The sequence below is a fragment of the Barbatula barbatula genome (genome assembly GCF_947034865.1).
Source record: "Barbatula barbatula genome assembly, chromosome: 17".
In the NCBI taxonomy this organism is placed as follows: domain Eukaryota; kingdom Metazoa; phylum Chordata; class Actinopteri; order Cypriniformes; family Nemacheilidae; genus Barbatula; species Barbatula barbatula.
Window position 1 is genome coordinate 12,747,729 of NC_136780.1, and position 26,064 is coordinate 12,773,792.

General features: G+C 38.3%; 1 protein-coding gene across 3 annotated transcripts in view; it reads right to left on the bottom strand.

Moving 5' to 3' along the window:
* The window catches only part of lama5 (laminin, alpha 5), a 62,573-nt gene that overhangs the window by 30,584 nt on the left and 5,925 nt on the right, over positions 1 to 26,064 (bottom strand). For all 3 annotated transcript variants that reach the window (XM_079478729.1, XM_079478730.1, XM_079478728.1), the window contains exons 3-7: positions 9,755 to 9,872; positions 8,909 to 9,027; positions 8,640 to 8,810; positions 8,396 to 8,493; positions 1,846 to 1,961 (exon numbers count right to left, since the gene is read on the bottom strand). In XM_079478729.1, coding sequence (XP_079334855.1) covers positions 1,846 to 1,961; positions 8,396 to 8,493; positions 8,640 to 8,810; positions 8,909 to 9,027; positions 9,755 to 9,872 — 622 coding nt within the window. The remainder of the gene's footprint in view (positions 1 to 1,845; positions 1,962 to 8,395; positions 8,494 to 8,639; positions 8,811 to 8,908; positions 9,028 to 9,754; positions 9,873 to 26,064) is intronic.

Below are 26,064 nucleotides of genomic sequence, written 5' to 3' on the forward strand. Positions count from 1 at the left end.
ATCAATATTAATAGTCATTATATGAATTCATAACATTCCATAAGTTCAGAAATATTCATTTAATATTCAGAATCGGTATCGGAAGATATCACCCTGAATAATCGGGTGTCGGTCTCTTAATTTAGTATCGGAGCATCTCTACTAGTGATATAACGTTGTGCAAAAAATGTCCGATATTTGTATTTTATTTACGGCATCGATAAAACTTTATGTTAAGCCGATAATCTATAGCGCATTTACACAATATTCCTTAAAAAGCTACCCAGACCTGTTGTCATTCAGATTTAAAAAAAAATGTCAGTATATTCTGTAATTGAACTGCTGCTACCACTTATCTGATACTACATCTCTCATTACTGTAATTACATTTATGTTGACGGACTTATAATGGCCACATCAGCTACAGTGCTTTTTCAATGGTATCAACATATAGGGCATTCAAAAACTCATATTGGACAACCACTAGGAGATAAAAATGTAAACATTACAAAATGACATGAAGTGCAATAGTGAGAGATCTTAACAACTGTGGTTTACACCAAAGTAACATGCAATGTGCTGTGTTTTGTTCCAGGTTCAACCCGCTGTCAGCAGGATGAGGAGATGGTGACCCGGCATGAGATGAAACAGTTCTGTCAGAGGGGACAGTCACTCTGGCTTTCCTCAAGACAGCTCTGTTCACAGATGTGCTATAAACCTCACTGACGGTGTAGATAGTGTGTGCGAGTCTCTCTCTCAGTCCACACAAAGGGGTGGTTATATATATGGAACACAGAGATTAGATTGGGCAAAAACTGTGGATATCCAACAATATACTCAGCGGAAATGTGTTCTGGACTGAAACAGCTCCCAATGCAGATACACACTCACCGAGTAAATCTGGACCCTAGCGTGGGACTATTTTTTATTGTGTGTGAGAGAAGCCTGGATTAATGTCTGCTTGAGATCTCAGGGTGTTCACAATGACTGCCATCTTACCTTATTCTCTCTCTCTCTCTCTCTCTGGAGATACTGCACTGATCCCTTATAAACAACTTTACAAAGAATTTTGTTACACTCAGATTACGTCTGAGTCTCTTTGCCGTCTTTGTTTAGGCAAAATTTGGCCTAAAGATTTTGTTAATCTCTTAAAGTCATTAAGGAATTACATGGCTTTTTAATTAAATGAGTTCAATATTTATATTTTAAAAAATATAACATTTTATGAAAATAAAGAAAAATCATTTTTTAGAGCTATTGAATAACCCAAATTGAAATTATTATCATTATTGCCTCAATTTTCATTACTAATATTTTAAAATACACGTATAACATTATTCTTGACTAGTGGTTATTTAAAGTATTTAACTATTTTAATCTTTTATCATTATTGCCTCAAATCAAATTTTTACATAGACTCTTTTATTCCTCTAACTCTTTATTAGCATTTTTTTATAATTATTGTTTTAGTTATTGTAATTTATACAAACCTTCCTGTTTCAGGGTCACTATGTGCAATGTTTTGTTTGATAAATGCTTTGTTACAAAGAATGTATATCATATAAATACTAAATAACCCGTTATAAAAAGTAAGTTATAAGTAAACAAATGAGAGATTCTCAGGATTCATACAGATAGTACAGGGCTTTTCATAAAGTTTCTGAACTTCACGAAAAGTCAAACTAATAGTTCTCAATGTCATTCATTTATTCAATACATTATTGTTAAAAAAAATACAGAAAATGCTGTTGTTGTGTCAGGGAAGAATGAATATCGCAAATTTCATTTGAACTATGTGTCAAGTAGGTCCCCGGCAGGTACTAAATCTGCTTTGTTGGCTCACTGGACAAAGACTTTAAAACTCACGTTCACATTCATTGGCACTGTAAGTAGTAGCTGGTTTCCATGGAAGCTGGTTGAAGCCGGGGCAGCAGCGATCACATGACGGGCCGCAAGTGTTGTGCTTGCAGTCGCACAGAAGCCTATGAGAGAGAACAAGACACAACCTGGGTTGAGCAATAAACACGATCAAACTAGTCTGTGGTCCAAGTTCAGGAAACAGTATTTATTTTCTATTTTTGGATGCATTTTGGCTTTATAAAAGCTGTGATTTAAAAGGCAAAGTGTGAACTTCTATGAACAACCAAAAATATTTCTTTACGTCAGACCGGTTTTTAAAAACGTATTCACTAGTGAAAAATCATAATTTGCAAGAAAACGAAAAACAAACTAGTTATAAAACATTAAAGGATCAAATAATCTGTGTGTATTTATTTTGGTTTTGGAATAATCTCAATCTTGAGGGTCCAGTAAATCCAGACACTGCAGCACTTCATGTCTGTGGGCATCAAATGAACCAGACAAGAGGTTTAAGTGTTTTCATTCAAGTGTTCTCATTGACCCTGCTGTCTCTCAAAAAGAGAGAATCCAAAAGATAAAGTGAATGCGAGAGAGACTGAAAGCGTGAAGCTCTTCACACTCGCTTTGTACTGTAAGACATGATTTGAACAGCTGATGTAATGGGTTATATGCACACGGAGCGATGACATCCTTCTGATAAAAAAAACTTTCCAATGCACTTAGAAATGCTCGCCCGTAGTTCGATCGGTTCGGCAAAATTTGAACGATTCTTACTAAACATCTTTATCACTTGGTGAAAAATCCCCTTAGTGCTATGAGAGCGGAAGTGACCAAACTGACACCTATTTTAGCAGAAGCACATCATCGTCCCTTGTGCACATACAGTATTAACCATGAGACTCAGCAGTCTGCTCACGTGTGCTGCCGTTTACAGCCATACCATCAAACTGATAAACACTGAAGATGTAACTATCACATATTTGACTTGAAACATTTAAATATTAAAAACTAAATGGTTTAAAGACTGGAAAAAAGTGAACCACAGACCAACAACGTCTTCATCTACATCAAAACATTCATGTTTCAGACTGTATTTCCAGAACAGACTTAAGACAATTTGGCCTTTTGGATTGGTTTACCCAAATTTTTACTATCTATTTTTATTTTAGAGATATTAAACAGGAATTGAGATCTGGTGTGAGAATTGTGGTTGATCGAAAACATTTCTGTGCTTATTGACTTCAAACACAAGCAACATGTCACACACCGACTCTTTGAATTCCACTCATGCTGTCAAGCATGAACAGACGGATGGATGCACACACGCAGACCTTCTCTGAATCTGTTTGGATGGTTCGGCTTGAGCGGCAGGAAAATCTTCAAATAGCTCCCACCCACGTTCAGAGCAAGCGTTACAGAGTTTCACCTCAAATGCGCAACAGTCAACCGTCCCAAGTGTCCCTCTGTTTCCATTTTGATCTCCTCTAAGACCTTAACACACGTCTGAACGTCTCACGCTTCAGGTTAAACCTACAGAAGATACATCTCTGCCTGAATTTCACTGTAAATCAAGCACATGTTGACCTCGGTTTCACTCTCTGTACCCGTGAGGCAATCAGGTGTCTTTGGGAGGCTTAGGAAGGCACGCTTTGGTGATTGACCTTTGACCTCAAGCATATGACATCATTGTTTTTAGAAAACGCCGCCTTCTGAGTTTACATGGAAACGATAATGCCGTAGTTTTCAAAAACTTGCACTTTGAGGCCCGTTTTCAAAAGTTTGCGTCTTCAGTCCCCCAAAACGCCATCATCGTGTAAATGAACAGCCAAAATGCATAAAACTTTTTCCGTATTAAGTTGAAAATGGTCTCGTTTAAACAGCCTCTCATTCACCTGAAAATTATTATGACTTTCTTTCTTCTGCAGAACACAAAAGAAGATATTTTGAAGAATGCTGGTAACCAAACAACATTGCACCTCATTGACTTCCATTGTATGAACACAAAACCACCGAGACATTTCTGTGTTCCACAGAAGAAAGAGTCATATAGATGTGGGTAAAACATGACAGAATTTTTATTTTTGGATGAACTATCCCTTTAAATATTCTACAACAAGTTGCGTGTTAGTAGAGTATCTGCTTTGAAAATACAGGTGCAACGTCTCGGAAGAAAACATCTGGGTTCAAAGCATCTAGATTTCATTTAGATCTTTAAATCTCCACAATATCTGTTACACGCTACATGTGGTCATTCACCAAAACCATCTCATACAGGAAATCACAAGGAACAGCAGATTTATGAGAGATCAATGAAGGTTAAATTCCTCTTCTCTTCAAACGCAATGCAAGCATGTTTCTAGTTGAAATGATCTCTATTAACCGTCTGAGTTTTGATATGTCCCACACATTCAAGGTTTTTTCCAGACTGAAAGATTTGACACCTTCCAGGCGGTTCATATTCCTGTTCGTTCATACAGAATGCTGATGTCCTCAATCTGCGTATAAATAACACAAGTTTACGTTTTCCGATTGTGTGTAATACATGCGCCAAAGCGCAATCCTTCAGTTGCTTTCGGTCGTTTGCCCGCCGTAATAAGACGAGTTCATCAGGGTCCCGGTCTTTTAGAGTCGACTCCCACTTTTGGAGTCGAAGGAATCGACACTTCGACTCCATTTACTGTCAGTGAATACGGGGTCAGGCATACGAATATGACAAATAAATGAATGGCTTTTGGCTGGCAACCGATTTCCAAAGTCACCAGTAAATATGCATTTGTGCAACGGGCACATCGTCAGAGTGTTTTGTGCAGTTACTCCTTTTCCTAAACTGATGTTGTATTCCAAACACATGCTGCGCAAGGACATGACGGCCCAGGTCTAACCGTAGCTATAGACTTATGGTAAAGCAAATACATTTTCTTTCCTTTATGCAGCCACCATCACTCACTATTCTGAGACACGCGCCTACAAAAGAGACAACTAATCTCACTGAAAACATCCAGTGATCCAGTATCGCCTGCTAATTTAGTTTTCTATAACCCTGGATTACGTATCAACTCTTATGAAATCTATATTCTGGAGTAAAACTATGTGCACAAAGATGAGAATCAGGCGAGTGCAGACAGCTGCAGTGCTTCAGTCTTCTGTCTGTGTAAGCTGACAAGCACAGAGTCCCTCCAGGCACACGAAAGAACAGTTACTGCCGTTTTCATTTCTGACATACACATACCTTTTCTATCTGCCAATGGTCATTTTCATTTGACTACTATTGTTTTTATAATGAGCTCATTCCTTTCCTCCAGCCTTGTCTTTAAATCTAACCCTCATCCAGCGATTCCTTTGCGACAGACACTGTAATCATAGACCGATGATGACATGTCGACTCGTAAGTGAAACATTTCCAATGCGGAAACACTAACTTGCATAGTATTTTCATTAGATTTTACAGCCAAATATTAAAAGAATCCTGAATTAAGATACATTCACTTGAAAGTTTTTCTAAATATTTAGAATTGAGTTTAAAAAACAAGATTGTGTTTCTTTGTTTTCTGGGTTTTTACCATAAACCCACTATAGAAAATCTAGAAAACAAGACTCGAATATAGTATATATTTTCTGCTCAAGTAAATGTATCTTTTTTTTAAATGTTTAGATATTTGTGCTGGAAAGCAAAAAATACTTTAAGTTGTCATTTGAAAGAAATGCAATATAATATACATAACTACGTCTTCAGAGATGTCTAAAGACCTTATAAAATGAAGCGTTATGTTTATATTATCTTAGAATGAGCTATTTCTATCTACATACAAAGCAAGTGCCCACACGCACACTGTGTATATGTCTGAATAATTCAAGGATCTTCAATAGGTTTTTAAGCTCATAATATTGTTTTCAATTATCGTTGTTATTATTATTATTTTATATTAATTTACACGTTGACCACTGATCTCAAATAAAATCAAAAATAGTGTGATTCATTCTTTCTTTTTTAACACTTACAAAGGCTTTTAAAATCTTAAAATTAAATTTGAGCTTTGTTTTAAATAATAGTTATATTTCACAGTGGTGGCTTATTATCGCTGCAATTTTGAAACAATGCAGAACGTGCGTGTCGGTCTCACCTCAACAGTCAGACCTGTCCTGACATCTTCACCGGAGTCTTCTGCTGCTCTTCAAGCAATTCATTCATTGATTTTCACACACTTGGTGGCTTCTGCTTCGAGTGCTTGTCGTTTTTTCTCTCTTAACTTCTCGGCAACTCCTTTACATTTAGAGATTTTGTGCTTTAACATGTTAACTGTTATTGCAGGTCGTCGTAAAAGTAAGCGCCGCAGTTACGTAGCTGCCGGTCTGTTTCTTAATTCTGATTGACCAATGTTGGTCTCGTGTGTGAGTCTCGCAGTCAGCTTGCGGTTGCATGAACTTCATCGGCAGTGAAACAGAAGCCCGGAATTGGAATACTTACGAGTTACGCATATAATAACGCTTAAAAAAAACAATGTGATGGTCAGTACATGCCTGTTGTTTCTACAGTAGCCCTAAACAGACAAAGAAGTGAAAACACGATGACATCTTAGTTCTGTGTCAGCCACCGTAGGGCTTCGAAAGGGAGGGGTGGAGTGACCCGTTGGTTGCAATTCGTTACCTCACAGCTACATGCCACTTAATTTCATACACTGGACCTATAAGAAACCATTTCTTGTGTACTGACAGCAATTAAACTAAAATATTTGCATGCGATGACTGTGTTTACATGCGCTCCAATAATGCGATTATTTACAATAATCAGAGTAAGGACTTAATCGCAGTAACATGTTAGAACACCTCTTTGTCATCACGTTCGCGCTGTTTCTGTATAAAGAAAAGGATCAAAGACTGCTGACAGCGAGTTGTGTTAAGATACGCGTGAGAAGCACATGCGCACCTTGGTTAGAGCAGCATAAATGCTATTTAGGTGTTTACATGCCATCTTATTGCGATCAAAACTGGTCAGAGATGGCAAAAGTACACACATGTTTAAAAATACTCTGGAAAAAGTTGAAGTACTGACTAAATTTTTTACTCAAGTAAAAGTAAAAAAGTATGTGCTCTAAAATATACTTAAGTAAAAAGTAGCCATTTCTACTACCTGCTTTAGCCTGTATCCATGAACAACTGCTATAGAGAACACAGGCAGACAAAAGTGAGTTACATTGTTAATTATACTGAAATGCAAACAAGAGTGAAAGTATCATTATAATTCACACCTCACCTAGTTTACCAGATGACAGATTAATAGGCCTAGTGAAAATATTATAAATCATTACCGCTCAAATTGGCAACTTTCTAGATAATCCTATTCGCTGGCTTAAACAATTTGTGCTAAAGACTGAATATTAAAGTGTGTGCCAACAGCACGAACAGCACTAGCATCATCCCTTTAACAAAACTGAAAAAATTGGAGGGAAAAACTTAACAACAGATAACAGGCAAGCAACACTACATTAAGTTATTGTGTGTGTTTGCCGGTGAGTGTATGTGTGTGTTCTTTTTCTGGTCAAAAAAGATGCGAAGTGTGAACAATGAACAACATCTAACTAACACGCTAGCAAAATATGAATTCATGATAACATTACAGACTTAGCAAACATAGAAAATAGACTATAATTACGGAAAACATTGACTTTGCTTATGACAAGAATTTTTAACACCGACAATTTCAAACATCTCCCGAATATATGGCCATGGGTGATTAGGAATGACTCACCTAAAAAACGATAAACCAACAGGCTTCTTGTTTAAAAACGGCGCGCATGACAAACAATAGTACAGATTTAAGTAACAAGTCTGGTTTGAAAATGTAAGAAGTAGAAAGTACAGATATTTGGTTAAAAGTGTAAGAAGTGAAAGTAAAAAGTTGTCAGAAAAATAAGTAGTGAAGTAAAGTACAGATACCAAAAAAATCTACTTAAGTACAGTAACGAAGTATTTGTACTTCGTTACTTACCATCTCTGAAACTGGTGTAACGCCACATATCTTACATACATTATTATGCTTTAAGCAATTATGAGCTTAAATCACATTATCTAAATCAAATTATTGCATTTAGATCGAATTAAAGCTTTCCTGTAGCTCAGTGGTTAGCGACGCCAAGAACATGGGTTCAAATCCCAGGCGTTGCACATACTTGGATACAAATGTATAGTATAATGCAATGCAAGTCGCCTTGGATAAAAAGCGTCTACCAAATGCATAAATGTAAATGTTAATGTTTACATGAGGTAAAGTGTAATTGCAATATAGCCAAAATCACATGTGGGTGCGTGTTAACGTACTCAATGATCATTTTCAGCTTTGCGCAGCAAGCAAGTATATTAATCCTACACTTCAGTCTTTGCTGAACTCTTTTTGCACCACAAAACAAACAACTTTACAAAAGATACTGAGTCCTGATATTGGCATCGATCACAGAAACACATTACCGTAAACAGGTCGAGAGAAATACTACTGAAACAAAAACAGGACAAAATCTGTGTGACTGACACAGTGCATGCAAAGTGTTCCTGTGTCACTTACTTGAACGGGTCATTGGGGTCTTGTGCGTTACACGCCTCAGCGTGTCCGTTACACACACATCTTCCTCCAATGCTGATGTCTTTAATACTGTAATAATACTACAGAACAAACACAGAATGATAAAGTCAGAACAACCGGCTACTGACTTAAAAGAGCACAAATAAACTGATGGTGGGTGTCATATCTCGAAAAATATATAAGAATAAAATAGACTATTCAGAATCATAATCGGAGCATATCTTACTCTTCGTGTGACCGTGGGGTCCCTCAGAGCTTTGCCCATCAGGTGACCCAGCAGCGTGTTGGTCTGGAGAAACCGCAGGCGGATGTTGGTGGCCTTGGTGAACTCCCTCAGGACAGGAGAGTAAGAGAAATTCATGGCACCTGGCCGCCCGTTTACAAGAGACACTACGACCTGAAACATGTCAGAGATGAGCATGCAAGTGATTACAGAAAATACCCCAAAAGCTGCTTTCTTAAAGTAGGAGCTTGTGTGTGGGTGTTCATGTGTACCTCTCCGTTCTCCAGCGGGACTATACGCGAGTATTCTGTGGTGCAGATGATGTCATCGTCATGGTTGATACGCTCGATAGTCCTCTGACCAAACCGCTCGATACAATCTCTCTTAGACGCTAAAAGCAAGCAACAATGAACAAATTAGCTGAGATATCAAATCTGGGACTATGGCTGGAATTAGTGCAGTATTTTATTAGTAATGGGGTTTAATAAATGCTGGAAGGAATGTGACAGGGAGCGGAAAGATTAGGAAGGTAAATATTATGATGGATTACTTTACATTTACATCTATATCTGACAACCCAGCTGAGAGACAACATTTTGCTGTGAGTGAAACACGAATTCAAGTAGTCTGAAAAACTAAATGTATTCACAATCAAGTTGTCTATATAAAGCTTTGCAGAGGTGAACATTACAACAAAAAGAACAGTACATTTAAAACTTACAAAACAGAAATCAGCATTTTAAAGAAATTTGTCTTTGTTACAGAGTCACTTGTGGGCTAATGGGTTGTGGTTTAGCAAAACAAATGAATATTTTGTTTCATGCTGAAGGCTTTAAAATGTCAGCCAAGGAGTCTGTGTGTTTATTGTGTTTTTCTCGTCTCCAATGACCGGGATTGTGTTGCCACCTACGGTACTGCCAAAAAAACGGAAGCCAGAGAACAGGCAGAATTGTCCAAAATCTGACCTGCCCAACTAACCCACACTTTCATTTCCATAATGCATTTTTCTACAACAGATGGGCACAGAATGTTTGTGAAATTTCGCAGAAACCTCGTTTCAGTAGTTTCGTAAGAACATCACAGTCAACAAACAGGATGCTTGTGTTGGTTATACTTACAGGAGAAGAACTTCCATGGCTGGTAAGTTTTCCCAAAGTCGACGGAGCGTTCTAGAACCCACAGATCAGGACGCGGGGAGTTGGCGAACTTAATGAGCACATACGCAACATGGAAGAGCTGGAAATACAAAACAGAGAGAAGTTGAATCACACCATCAAATATCCACAAGCATAATAAAATTCATTCTCATGATTTGATTGGATTTGTATCCAATACTGGACATAATCATTCAAACCCAAGCTTTATAAAGCTCTTCTAAATCATTCATATGAAGTCATCATCAGATTCATTCCCAGGCTGTTTAATGAAAGCCCTGCATTTATAAACCCACTGAGATTCTGAGTTAATATAACGTCAAAGTAATGTTTTTACTGATTTGATGAATTTATTCAGCCACTAAGGTTGACAGATGTTCTCCCACAGCGACTTGATCAAAGACACTAATCGGATTTATTCATTTGGTTTGTTTTCGCTCCATCTGCATGACTCCACCAAAAGACACTCATTGTGTTTCGGGACTGAGAAAAAGAAAAAAAAGTGACATCATGACTAGAAAATAATCACCCACATCTTGTTCTACAAAGTTTTTCTAGCATCTGACAACCTAAACTATCCTATCTTGAATGGAGGCTTGCAGGACACTCAGGTGGAGTCACTTCCTGTTTGACGGTTTTCTTGTCACATGACAACAAAATAACTTCATCCATGTTTGTCAATTACTGAAGGTTTATTTAAAAAAAATGTTATCAATGAAAGAATTAAATACATATGCTATTCTGTATGCTATTTCGTTAATGTTTGTAAGAAAACTTTTATTATTTTAAGCCAACTGTTTTTTAAGAATGTTAGACTTTTATTAAAGCGGCCGTGCAATGGTGTTTCATGCATTCAGACTTCTTTACAATGTTAAACGTGTTGTCTTAATGCTTAACATGATCAACTTGTCAAAAAACGAGTTTGACGTATGATGTAGTATTTCTGTGCTCGATGTACCCAGTGTTCGAACATGTTCCGGAAAGTTTTTTTCAAACAAAGAAAAGTTGTTACCTAACAATTTTTTTAGTCCCTTATTGGACAATTCTCCTGGAAAAGCATGTGACACGCCCACGCGTGAGAAGGAGCATGCGCACAAGTCACTTTCACTTGTGTGCAGGAGAGAGAGAACTACGTTTGCGAAGTTCAGCTGTGTTGTTTGTTCGATGCATTTGGGTGATGAATGTTATATAAACAAACGGTGGATATAATGCTGGATTTGGAGATCGTTTGAAACTGATAGACGGAGCGGCGGTCCCAAACGATGCCGGACATGAACCACACGTGGTAAGTGAAACTATCTGTGTTTTTTTGGCAATGTGTGCGCATGTGCTTTAGTCCCGCCTCCTCCTCCCCCACACGTGTTGCATGTTTTTGGAAATAATTGCACAATTGTATCTGTCTTTTATAAATGTGATCAAACATAAGACTCAACTGATATTTGAAGGTTACGATAGTATTCTGTAAGTACTCAGGATTAACATGAGATACTCAGAAACTGTGTGAGTTATGGCCGCTTTAAGACTTTTTTCTTTGTTGCTATCTCACTGCAAAAGTACAACCTTCATTCAATTCTGTAAATCTCTGTAAAATGTATCCGAAATCAAGGCGCAAATGCTTTTGTTCATTAAGACAATATTTCATATTAAGAGATGTTTAGATGTTGGTAATCGAGACAAAAAAACTTTTTTTTTAGTTTAAACAAGAAGATGTATGAAGTATTTTTATAGTGAATTAGTTGTTAATACAATAAAATATTTATATCTATTATATTAAATATTAAACATATATGTATATTCTCCATTCATTCCCTAACTCATCTGCTCAAGGCTAAGCTTTTTGCTTCAGTGTAGTAGTTTGCACACACAGATTTGTGATCCTCTTACTATCTCGGTTTCTCTCAAAACACCATCCTTTCATTCTCACGGGAACTTCTGTTCCCTGTAGCCATGAAAAAAAATACAAAACGGCAACACTGGGGTTATTAATCTGTGATATACATCAGCACCTATAAGAAAAAATAAGAGAGATCTATAATAAAGCCCTCTATAAGATATATTGAGCATTCTTCTTGTAATCCCTCTGGAAGTGTGTCTTCCTCGAGCAATCTGAAGGCTTAATGTTGAATCATCTATTTCCTCTCTAAACCCCTAAATTCTGACAACATTTTATCCCCCTTAACCCACCACACACACACACACACACACACACACACACACACACATCATCCTCTGTACTAACTTTCCACAACCCCTCAATGCAATGCTACCCCAAAGACCCTTTAGTACAAAGAAGCACTTCAGCGATGTCTGGGGCTTTTGTCAACGCAGGCCACTTCACAGCTCCGCAGAACAAAAACACATCTGTGGAAATATTTGAGGGATGTGATGGTGGGGGTAAGGTGGATGCTTTGATCTGGAGATCTGATTCTTTTCTCTGTCTGTCAGATTGCTGATGGCCACACGAGTGTGTGTGAACATGAACTTCAGGGGCATGCGTGTATGAACTATGGTAGTCAATGAGATCTGTGATTATAAACATCCTTCCAAATATCTTTCTCTGTGTTCATCAGAAGAAACAATTTACACAGATTTGGATCAACTCGAAGGTAAGCATGCACTGTAACTTAGTTTGCCTTGGCGTGAGGGAAGTGTGTTTAAATTATACAATAAAAGTCCAGTTATGTCGAAACTCCCTTGGGCTTAATGATTGGCCAAATTCCTCCATTTAATGCTTTCAACATTCCTTGTGTTGCCATAGTGATAAGAATGAAAAAGCATAGTCAGGGGACACAGGTTTAGGAAATGGGAGTGCTTGGCCAATCATTAAGCACCTGGAGGAACAGTTAACACCTTGGTCAACAAAGCAACAGGTCAAAAGGACATGGAAAGCAAGGAGACCGAAGAGTTGGGTTCCTATTACTAATAGAGTTTAACCTGATTGTGTCATCATTTATTTACCTTCTTGTCATTCAAATGACTTTCTTCTACAGAACATAAAATCTAATATTTTGAAGAATGTTTCTAATCGGCACAGATTTACTTGCACTTGAGTCCATACAATAGATAGGAATGGATGCCAGCGCTGTTTGGTTACCAACTTTCTTCAAAATATCTACTTTTGTGTTCTGCATATGAAACGAAGTCATACCGGGTTGAAATGACAAGAGGGTGAATGTTTAAAGAATATTCAGTTTTGGGTGAACTAGGGATACTTCACCCAAAAATGAAAATTTAGTCATCATGTACTCGCCTTCGAGTTGTTCCAAATCTGTAAACATTTCTTTGTACTGATGAACACAGAAAAAGATATTTGGAAGAATGCTTATAACCAGACAGATTTCAGTTCCTCCCAGTAGTAAAAAATACTTTATCATTCTTTTTTGTTCCGTTGAACACAACATCATTTTTGAAGAATTTATTACAGCAAACAGTTTTTGGGCATTTCTGACTACCTGTCTGTCTGGTTCTAAGCATTCTTCCAAATATCTTTATCTGTGTTCATCAGAACAGAGATTTGAACAGATTTGAAACAACTTGAAGGTCAGTAAATGATGACAGAATTTTATTTTTACCAAAAATATGTTGTTGGCTGCGACAGCACATCTTCTAATGTTGATGCAGGAAAGAGAGATCACGCGGGCATTAGAAAGACTGTAGAAAGAGCGATGTCTTATTTATTACATAAAATAAAAGGTGCATGTGTCTTCATTTTAAAGAACCATAATTGCCCGCGGAAAAGACGTGAAATGTGCATCGAAAAAAAAACAAGAAAACGTCGGGCAGAGCTAGGACCTTACTAAGGCTTTAGCAGAGATACTCATACATATCTATGGAGATCATTTCCAGAAGAGAAACGTTGGAGAGAAAGGTCGTCTAAAAATGACCCCCGATGAAGTTGCTTTGATACGGATAAGAATGTGAGTGACATTGGTTTTCTGTGTGTTAGAACCAAGATATGCTATTGTTGTTGTAATATTATTTGTGTGACGGAGCAGTTTTGAGCGTCATTGTTTATCTGGAACCGTTTAATATTGTACATGTCCAGATACTGAAGACAGAGAGAGCGCATTGGCGCTCAAACTGGAGAGCAAGAGTGCATTTTACAGGTGAGAGGAATTGCGCTCTGTAGAGTTTGTCAGTTTGGGGAAGCTGTACAATACATGGTGGTGAATTCAATGTATGTAGGCCCGCTCTGTATGTAGATATAAATAGCTCATTCTAAGGTATTACAAACGTAACGGTTCATTCCGTAAGGTCTTTACACACTTCGAAGAAGTAGTTTGGTATATTATATTGCATTTCTGTCAATAGATCCTGTTAAAAACCCAGTTTTGTTCCTTAAAGTACAGTATCATGGGCCTTCAGGACACATTCGTTCAAACTGATCAGGACTGTGCAAAACGTTTCTATTCTCTCCCTGAAACTGTTCTTGTGCTGTAGAAGCCTGCTGCAGTATGAATGCAGGTTAATGAGGTTTAGGTTATCTGTGCATGACTGAACACGCCTGACAGAGTGACAGAAGAGCTCCTGTGTGCGATTGTAAGTATACATCAAAGTATATTAGTATACAAAATATCAGTCATTCCTATTTCCAGAATTCTTCTATGGCTCTTAATATCTCTTCTATGTCGTCTTTCTGAAACCTCGTAGACTTCCATATTTCATGTAATTCATCATAAATGACAATTATTAGTCACCTTTTATGTGTGTCACTTGGTTTTGCAAATATCTAACCAATAAAAAGTATTAAAAAGTTCTTGTCAACTTTGACAGCACAGTACAGTGATTCATCACAGACAAACTGTGAATTTCTCAGAGGTCTTGGAAGGACGGCGACTATAGACGGTTTCATCAGATACACTGGCCTAATGTTAACTTCCCGTCTGTGTTTGGTTATATATAACAGTTTATTTTACATTTAATTTATATTGATATTTTATTGTATAATAATTGTATTAAATTCAAGGAAAACTGCTGTTTTGGACAACATAATGTTTGTTTATTAGGGGTGAACGGGTCCCAGTAATATTCCTACTGTCTGTTAAAAGTCAAGGAAATCACTTAATGCTTGTGACTCAATAGCTTTTGTATCTTCAATTATGATTCATCTTTATTTAATTTGTACATATGCAATGTCATGTTTTATTTGATTACTTGAATCCATTTCTATACCTTAAAAGGTATATATACAGTATCTTATTTCATTTTCTGCTTTGCTCTGTTGTTTTATTGGTGCTGTTTACGTGTTGATCTTATTTTATTTGATTTGTCTCTGCACATGGCACAAACCGAACCGAAACAGTGGCCCTAAACCGTGACACAAACCGAACCGTGAGTAATTTGAAATGTTACACCCCTATTGTTTATTTCGAAACCGTCAATATTTACATTTGCTGTAACTTCATCAATAATGTCATATTGTTTGCCATGGTTGTCATTGAAAACCTGGACCGTTTTCCAGACAAACACGAGAGATGGAAGCTATTCATCGCTGTGTGTTATGCATGAGTCCATCAACACCTGCCTACACAGTAAGTGTGTGAAACATATGGTGACAGTTCTCCTAATGTTTACAGTAGCTGACCCATCTGTTAAAGCACCTCATGTGTGTGATACGGAAATGTCATGCCTTAAGCCATTATGAAGCATGAAACATTAAAGGGATAGTTCACACAAATATTTGAATGAATATTCAATGGAAGTCAATGGCGGCCAATGTTGTTTGGTTATCAACAACTTGATTCCTATGGATCAACCTATTCCTATCCCACTCCTGCATTTCCTGATTTGATCTGCCACCTGTGCGGAGGCACCAGTTTTGCTCTGCAGGGATTCTGGGAATGGTGGGAATCGATCCTCCGCAGACGTTCCATCACCTCTGTGTTCCGACTCCTAAACGCCGGACAGACTCAGGAATAATGGTCTGCTTATGAGGAATACGAAAGGAGGAGGGATCATTGTGGAAATAACAGCTGCAAAAAGCCGAACACATGTCCGAACACAATCCATCCGTCTTTGCATATGTAAGGCGCTGGTTGTTGTTTACATGGGTGGGTGAAATAAACCTGTGATGGTTCGTGCCACAGGCCCCAGAGAGTTCAGAACTCAAAGACAGCTGTTGACCCATCTGAGACGGATCCATTCCGTGAAAGCCATGTTGTCAACCATTTATTTACTGTCAAACCATATAAACAGCCACATTGATACACCTAAACCCAAGTCTCCAGACCAATTATTGAATGCCTTTAGTCTAGCTTAGGAAAACTTGTTTTTATATTTCTTGTAACACTTTTTAGTGAGATTAGTAAAATGGACAAATATTTTAAATATTTTGTTTTGCATATGTATGGGTTTTAAAGGCATAGCGAGGGCTCAGACCCGGACCTGTAATTTATATAGAAATAGCGGAAATGTGTTTAAAAATCATATCACCGTTAACTAAATTAATTATTGTCCAGCCCTATGATCTCCTATGACTGAAACAGCCACCCGGAGGGATTTCAAACTGGATAACCTCCTTAAAGAGACTTTGATTTAAATCCTCATTCTCAAATGTAAGCAGTAGTTCTGATGTTTTCCTTAGCAAACACCTCTAAATATTACAGCTGCTGGATATGAAGGACTCCAGCACAACAAGACAAGACTCGAATACTAGCCCACAGGCATGAACGAAAAGACAATGTTTGTTGTTACACATTTTCAGCTTCAAGGCAAAGATGTCACAACGAGAAGACGAAACAGTGAGTTAGGATAAGAAGTACAAAGGACAAGGAATGCAGACGAGAGTTAGGTTGAAAGACAAAAGTATTTTTATAACCGAACATCCTATTTGACCCCTTGCTGTTGAACACTATTATTCACACTTGATCTCTGGCAACTGTAAGCTGACCGAGACCTGACATTAGTAATCTTCACTACAAATTCTGCACCGTGGCAAAACATACAGGACACAGAAACGGCTGCATAACTTTCCGCCATGCAAACAGAGGACAATGTAGTTGTGTGATGTTTTTAAAACTAAGATAGTACAGACAGTCAGACAGAGAGAAATGCCCACAGAGAGCAAAACTTAACAGTCAAGACCCGAAATATAGAGTTTAAATTGATAAACCACATGCTATAAACATACCTAGAGGTGTAAATATATTGTCAACTTTTGTATATGAAGTGAACCGCACTTTTGTGGTCATGTGATCTCACCTCATTCCTTAACACTTTTGTAATGTATGGAAAATAAGACGCGTCATTCGTCAGTTTTCAGCTGTCACAAAAGATGTGTGTGTGTTTTAAGCCCTGAGGTGTTTGAGGAAGATAGAAGATCATCTGTTCACACCTGTACTGCATGCCTGAATGTCACCCGCCCCTCCTGCACAAGCACTACTATCAGTCCGGGGTAATTTCAGCATTCCAGGAACATTGATTGTGGGCTCTCTGAGGGTCTTCCGACTGCAGGGTATTTGGCGGGGCGAGACTTGTGAATTCCAAACACAAGCACCAGAGAACTAAAACTCCTAAAATGCCTGATTTAACCGAAATCAACCTCAAACCAGAGATATCTTTTGTATCAAAATCGAGCCAAAATAGAGAGCGGAAAGAGACTTTTGCTTAAGTTTAAACTTTTCTATGAAGAAACAGACCCCTGTAGTCTCCTTGCAAGTTTCAGTAGAGATGCATTTCCCATGATGCCAAAGGCTACAAAGAAAAGTCTGATTTTAATGTAAACTCAAAAGCAAACTCAATTTCTCAACAAACTCTTCAGGGACCAAATTATCGGAGCAACACTTAGCATTGGAGGTAGGGAAGGGTTCCGAGCCCCACCTGTCCCCAACTAAATGGTAATATACTTTCCATTTACGCGCTTGGCATAATACAATTGTATCTACGTATGTGCAATCCTTGGGAACGAGCCCATGACCTTAACGTTGCTAGCACCATGCTCTAACCACTTAGCTACAGGAAAGCTTTGGCTATGTCTGTCTGGGTTTTGTCTGCTGGTACAAAATTTCCGGTTTTCTTTTCATTCCATGTCACAAACTTATCCATTGCTAACTGTGTGTAAATTGTTTCATTCATCCATTTTTGCTCATATTCAAATTTAGAGACAATATTTTTTATCTTGTAAATGATCTGTCGTCATTTATTCATCCTCGTGTCGTTCAAAACCTGTATATGACTCTTCCTTCTGTGGAACACAATTGAAGATATTTTGAGAAATGTCTCAGTGGTTTTGTGTCCATACAATGAAAGTCAATGGGAGTCGATGAAGATGTTGTTTGGTAACCAACATTCTTCAAAATATCTTCTTTTGTTTTCCACAGAAGAAAGTTTGAAATGACACGAGGGTGAGTAAATGATGACAGTTTGGTTCTGAGTTTGGTTCACAAAGCTTCAGCTAGTTCAGCATCTATATGTTTCCCTGACTAAGTAGAAAGCAGGCTGCTGTAATTACTGTTGCTTTTGAGTGACATGGGAAGTTGAAGGGAGTATGCCATACATGTGTTTTTCTTTCCCATACGAGGAGGTAAAGTAGTTAATTGTTGCTAGTTCTCTGTTGCACCTTCTGGTTCTGCTCTTGGGATCTCCTGGAAATGTCTGGGAAAGAGCAGTGGGTGTTTCCTCTTTTCCAGATGCTGTGCAAACTCCACTAATTAAATAATCCTGCCGGAGTGTCTTATCTGTGTTTCTCCCACCTGCTCAGACACAGCCACACACACACACACACACACACACACACACACACACACACACACACTGGACCCAAGAGGCCCTCAGACAAAACTCAAAAACAAACCTCAACTTTTAAGTGAGGTTTTGAAATTTGTGTCCCCTGAGCCCTAAAAACAGGTCATCTTTCCCAGAAGATCCTGCCTTAGACAATCTTCTTGCTTTGGGATCTCCTAACATTAGCCAACTCAAACAATGTTCTCAGTAATGTGCGAAACATTCTGAAAGAAAAGGGGAAATGTAAAACAAGAGAAAGGATGTAAAAATGAAATGAGCGATAAAGAGGGACATTTTGAGAGGAACCCAACCAGACAGCCGGCATAGCCAGAGAGGAGACGATGAGAGAGAGACATGAAACAGACAAAACCAGCCGTTTTACTCTGGGACTCTTCCAAAATATGATCACCCTTGCGTCCTCTGCAGAACACAATATCGAATACATCCTAAAAATCACCACACCCTGTCTGTTTCAAATATTCTAGTGTGTGCAAAGTTTAGGGTCACTTGACTACGATGTTTCTCATGATCTGAAAATATGAAGGTGTGTGCTTGAATGTGTTGTAGGCAAAAACGTAAAACTGCTGCTAAATGTAGAAAAAAAGTATTAATAGAGAATGAAGTGGCCATGAACTTTTAAACAGTATGTTTAGATATAATAGAAACAATATACATTTCTTGTTCAGTTTATCATCTTACTTTCCAGTAAAAACACCTAAAAAGTCTTAAATCATAATTCAATTAAATCTACATTAACCTGTAAAGCAAAGAATAACAAATCAATCATTTTAATTTAAAATGTAAATATATGTTAAAAATCTATATATATTAAAATTAAGGGAATTGTGGCTTAAAATAAGAAAAATATCTGCCAATTTGGAAAAATAGAAAAACATCTAACTGGAATACATTTTTTTGATTAAAGTTAAAACTTGAATTAAAAATGAAGTCTCCTTTAATTGTTATTTTTTCCAGAAAACAAGACTTCATATCTTAGGATATTTTGTTTCTTAAGTAAAGGTTTTTTATTTTTTATGAATTACAAATCTATATTATACTAGAAAACAAGACAAAAAATACCTCTTCTACACTGTTACTTTTTGGTAAGGTTAAACCCATAACCCTCAACTGCTAATAATTACACACATTTAGAAAGAAAAAGACAAGCTGTGATTTCCTCATGAACTTCAACTCTAAAGTCTCTCTCCCACTGCCCGGCTCAATGAAGTGTCTGAATGAAAGTGGATGTATGGGCTCTGTGTGTAGCAGAGATCAAGCATTAAGTGCCTTGAATCATTGAAGGACCTCCATCTCCATTGAAAAGTCCTCAAAGAGGAAGCAGGAAACAAGAGCCAGAGCCCTCCTGCCAGTCACAGTGGGAAAGTCTTTTGTACTCCTCTGGGAACTCGCTGAGAGGTTGATGTGCTGAAGGCAGGTGTCCTCTCATTCAGCACCATTAGAGCTTTCACGGTCCACTCTGATCCGGTCAGTTTGAGTGTGACCTTTCAATCTGCACCCACATCAAAGAGAAGCAGTGACTGACCACTCAAACGATATGGGAGGAACCAAACCATGCAGATCCAATCACTAACTATATGATTTTATTGTATGGGTAACATTTTGCTCTCCATTTAATCTCATGGGAACATATTCCTACTCTACACTTTAGTTGATGCATATACTTTCTTGACTGCTGCTTTTTTGTGGACAGTGAATAAAAAGTCTCTTGAAACCCGGTGTTTGTGTGGTGATGGGCTTTTACAGGAATGTCCCCCTAAGTCAAATTCAGGAATAGTTGTCTCACGTCATCTGTATTTGGATCTCTCCTCTCACATTCAGCCTTTTATGGCTTCTCACATGGAGGTCTTTTTTGGCTTGTTTATCTGCCCTGTTTATCTCAGATGGAGAGAGGGATGGATTTATCGCTGTCTTTCCCCTCCCGGGTTCTAGTGCTTGGGGGCAAAGTTTATAAATCCACTTGAGAAGGGCAGCGTGGCTCAATGCAACACCGGCATCCACTGTAGATCGTTCAACTGGCAAACTGAATGCTATGACCACTATTCTATGTACTTAAACCAACTGAACCATGTCCCATGTGTGCTTTCAGAGATTCTTTATAGATTTACTGATCAACAACCAATAATCCAAACAAAAAGGCGTTGACTGATCTTGTATGGGTGTTTCAGAGGTCATGAACACAAACGACAGTGACTTCCATTGGCCATAATGGTCCCTGAAATCCACTTTGCTGTGTACGACTTTTATAACATCTTATTCTCTATTTTCTCGGCTGGCAGGTTTCTTTGGACTTTGATTTAAAAGTGGGGCCTTAAGGAGGTGAAAACTCCCCCCTTCAGGGCAAAAGGAGGGGGGAAAGGTATTTATATCCCTCTATTTTCCCCCTTAACCAAAGTGACCCCCTTATCCGCAACAAACACAGCTCCCCTCCCCTCTCAGGCCCAACCCAACCAATGAGCCATTGAATGGATGAAAGACTTCAACGAAAGCTCTTGTTGACCTGGTAAAAACAAACATTTACTCTCTCATTAACCAGTCCGGCTCTCGGTTCACTCCATCCCTTCCCATCTTTTCAGAAGCCTGTGCTTAAAATTCCAAAAAACACAACATCTATCACTAGGGCTGAAAAGAGAGAACAAAAGGAGAGAATTTAGTGAAGTGTTTGTAATTGTCATCTGCAATTCCTTAAACAGCTCAACTGAGTTTGGATTAACATGTATTCATCAGAGAGAAGTTAATATGAGACATCAGGTTCTAAACGTCAAACTGAACACTCTGTGACAATGTGCCCAAAGTTTAGAAAGAAATGCTTGTGTGAGGCCCGAACGCATTAGCATTATCCTATTAATAGCCGGACTTCATAATGTCAATTCGTTCCAATGACTAAGAGTTGCTATGAGAGAAAACACTTTGGAAAATTTCTGATGAAATGCAATGCAAGTAACCTCACAATAAAAGTCCAAAGAGAATTCTGCACACGCCACGCTACCAAAAACACAGCTCACTGGAAAATCCGGAAAGACGATGGTCATTTATGGTCATCAACTGGCTCAAGATGTTTTTGATGGTTGACATGGTAATCTGTCTTTCATAGTTGAGGTTAACCTTGTTTAGAGCACTTTCATGTGGTTTGAACCTGTATGGTAGATATTTTGAGTTTTGTGTTCATACAATGGAAGTCAATGGAGGCCAATGTTGTTTGGTGACCAATATTCTCAAAATGAACTTCTTTTGTGTTCTGCAGAAGAAAGAAAGTCATACATGACACGAGGATGAATAATGATGAAATCATTTTCATTTTGGGGTGAACTATCACTTTAAACATAAACAGAAGTCTGGGCAAGTTTCAGATCTACAGTACTTGGATTGGTTTAACCCCCGACTTGTCATTCAGTTCCAGCACTGGTCTTGCTCTTGTTTGTCACTGATAGTTAATCAGTAGACTTAGGAAGCAGGTTTCTAAAACCTGGCATGCTGGCATGTCTCTAAAGAAAGAGCTATCTTGCACGCTGGACTCAGATAAGTCAGGTCACAGTGTACCAAAGATTCAGGACTGCCTTTTGTTCCATCTCTTAAACTCAACTGAGACCTTGGAGAAGTAGAGGTGGATTTCTTTCTCGATTGTATGATGAGGCAAGCCCCGACAAGAATCAGGAGGCGTTTCTGAACACTGCCACATTTCTGTCTGAAACCACCGTGACAGCCCCTATGAGCTCATATTCTCCCGCCACAGACATTTGGGTTCGAGGGTCAACTGACTTTTTTCTGGCAATAGAGTAGAGAAAGCAGAAGACTCATGAGCTAGTGTGACATGACCTTCAATAATGATCTATAGAAAGCTGTGAATTTGTGTTTGTAATGTTAATTAATATAAAAAAATAAGGGTTTAATGATAACGCATTCCTTCAAAGTGCTTGGAATTGCACATGTTTCTTTTTAAGAGTAATAGAAAAGGTCGACCACACAATCGTTGTCATAGAATACAAATGCAGAACTACAAAATTAATGTGCACACAACAAAGCTCGGTTCTTATGGTCTTGAGAGAATTTGATGGGAAATGTTTGAAGAAATTGTATTTTTATATCTCACTTTTGAGGCTTTGGTATGTATTTGAGCATATTTTGAGACATTGTTAAGCCCCTCAAAAATCATGAGGAGACACATAATATCACTAGTGGTTTCTTCGCAGGATAAAAATGATTTGATTTGGTTTGCTTTGGTTTTCTTTTCTCTGTGCTGAAAGCACAAATAAAGACAAATCCTTAAGTTTAAGTTCTGTTCCTGACTGTCACATTAACCTCTCTTCGACATCCTTAACTCCTCAAAGATCAAACGTCTTCATTAGGATTGAAACCGACTCCTTTTTCCCTCCACTCCCCCGACCTCTCAAATATGCAGTTGAAACGCTCTGCTAATATTTGAGAGAGGAGTGAAGGAAACTCTGCCCTTCGGTTACGCCAATAAAGGAGATAAGACCAATCTTGAGTCGGGAAGTGAGGAGATATGAAAATTAGTGCTACTGGATGACAAGGTCATAGCAAGCATGAAAATGAAGGTTTCGGGGTGCACACATTGTGAAAAAAACCACGACAGGACAGAAAAAAGCTGGAATCCATTTGGGACATGTTAACAAGCACATAAAAAAACAAATGTAAAGTACAATGCGATTTAAGTTGCTTTGGATAAAGGCGTCTGCCAAATGCATAAATGTAAATGTAGGTAACATCGGTAAATTCTTTTTCAGGTAAGAGCAAATATCATTCTATATACGACCATCCACACCTGAGGTTACAACACACACATGCTCGGCTCTCAGTGAAATAGGTATTGAGGTCTATAAACAACACTTAAACTGGAAGCGTCTAATCTGTAAATCTAGTTTATCTGTGAAATGGAGCAAACAGGCTCAACCTCAAGCACGTCTGCCACACAAGAAGATGCTTTCAAACCTGTGTGCCCTTTTTCTTCTGCAGAACACAAAAGAAGATATTTTGAAGAATGTTGGCAAACAAACAATTGACCCCTATCGACTTACAGACCCACAAAGACATTTCTCAAAATATCTTCTTTTGGGTTCCACAGAAGATAAAAAATACAGATTTTGAATGACATTTTGGGTATTATTTACATTATAGTCTTTAAGCTACAGTAGCAAAGCCAAGTTAATTCTTAAGGTCAGGGAAAGGGTTAAAATTCTCATTGTAAAACTAAATCACGACTCTTCTTGGCATGAGAAACCGTTACTAATATTATAATTGGACATCGGGGAACACATGGAACAAAAGTGTAGAATACACTTCAATAAATAATAAGAGGTGAGCAGAGGTCAACTATGTGTGAGATGTCAGTGAAGATATATGCATCAGGGGTGTAAATGGGGTCACCTCCATCAGGGATACAGGCAGGGGTAGAGCAACAGACAAAACCTCAGCCGTGATCGATTGTGAATGTCGAGTTCAAATCCCTGCTGTTTCTAAATTACCCCTGAATAAATGAGGTAATCGTTCAGTCTGATGTGAGAGATATTCTCACGAATCAATCTGCACACATTGAAGTAAAAGTAGGAAGGTTGCCTCCAGTTTCGGTCATATCGTTGCTGCTCTGTCTCTCTCGCATCATCGCTCCCATTTTTTTCTCTCATAAGAGGCCCATAAGAGGACAGTTTCCCATAATTCCTCACTATACGGCCCAAATGGCTTCCTAATGTGGAGTGACTCACGTTACTTTAGGAAACAATCAAAACCTAAATCTAGAGTTCATCTTTGGACACACATCAAAAGTTGTTACGTATAAAAACAGTGTCATGATTTCAAGTGCAAGAAAATGAGGCAAGACATTAGTGATACACAATGGAAGATTTGTTTGACAAAGTATTCAGGCCACACACTGGGTCGTCCCATACCTGAGACGATGGAAAACACACATACGCTGACATGATGGATCTTGAATGTGAGAATAACACACTGTGGTTGAAAAAAACTACCATCATTTGTGTTTGTTGTTACCTTTTGGCCTAACCTGCTCTGCACCTTTTGTATACCAGACGTAAATGATACCTCCAACCATGTAGACAGTAAAACTGCCGAATAATTGTATTCAATAGACAGAGATCTGAGTCATAATTACACAACAACATCGTAAAGACTTGGAAACTTATCTGTCTATTTTCCGCCGTATAAAGAATTGAAATAATAGCGAACTGGAAGTACCTGAAATTTTTTTGCACAAGTCGTCTAGAGAAGGAGTTGGCAAGTAAGTTTGGCATCGGGTCGAAAAACTAATTCACTGCTAGATGGTGGGCCAGAATATAGTCAAAGGATAATTTAAGAAATTAATTGATGAAACATGCAACTAGAATAGCCTACTTTTAACAATATAGTTGTTATATAATTATATACACTCACCTAAAGGATTATTAGGAACACCTGTTCAATTTCTCATTAATGCAATTATCTAATCAACCAATCACATGCCAGTTGCTTCAATACATTTAGGGGTGTGATCCTGGTCAAGACAATCTCCTGAACTCCAAACTGAATGTCAGAATGGGAAAGAAAGGTGATTTAAGAGCAAGTTTGACTGGAATATACACTCGTTACAACCGAGGTATGCAGCAAAGCCTTTTTGAAGCCACAACACGCACAACCTTGACGCGGATGGGCTACAACAGCAGAAGACCCCACCGGGTACCACTCATCTCCACTACAAATAGGAAAAAGAGGCTACTATTTGCACGAGCTCAGCAAAATTGGACAGTTGAAGACTGGAAAAATGTTGCCTGGTCTGATGAGTCTCGATTTCTGTTGAGACATTCAGATGGTAGAGTCAGAATTTGGCGTAAACAGAATGAGAACATGGATCCATCATGCCTTGTTACCACTGCAGGCTGGTGGTGGTGGTGGTGTAATGGTGTGGGGGATGTTTTCTCGGCACACTTTAGGCCCTATAGTGCCAATTGGGCATCGTTTAAATACCACGGCCTACCTGAGCATTGTTTCTGACCATCTCCATCCCTTTATGATAATCCGTTAGGTGAATGTATAATCACATAATAGTTATATAATTATTTAACCTGGCCTATTTTTCACACTCCTCACGTACTAAACTGAATTTTTTTTTATTACGTTGTGTGCAGAGTGATGTTAACATTTAAGCCACAAATTAATGTCAATACAAACCCGAAACAAACCTACAGCTCAAGATAACATGATCTGCACATATCAAACCAGTGTAAAAAATAAATAAATGAAAGCAAATGAGTGTTCTAACAGAGAAACAGTAAAACATGTAATAACAAGTAAAATTAGAGAAGTGGAATCATCCAATTAATTTTGTTCAACTGCTTTCCCATCAGTTAAACAGAGAGAAAGAGAGAGAAAGTAAGAGAAAGAGACTTGTTCAATCGCAGGAAAACTGTATGGCTCTCACAGCTGGCCTCATGCCCATCTCTGCGCATGGCACACAATGGGCCACCTTAGTCCCCATTGGGTCCCATTCAACCCCACGCCCCACAATACACTCAAATATACACACA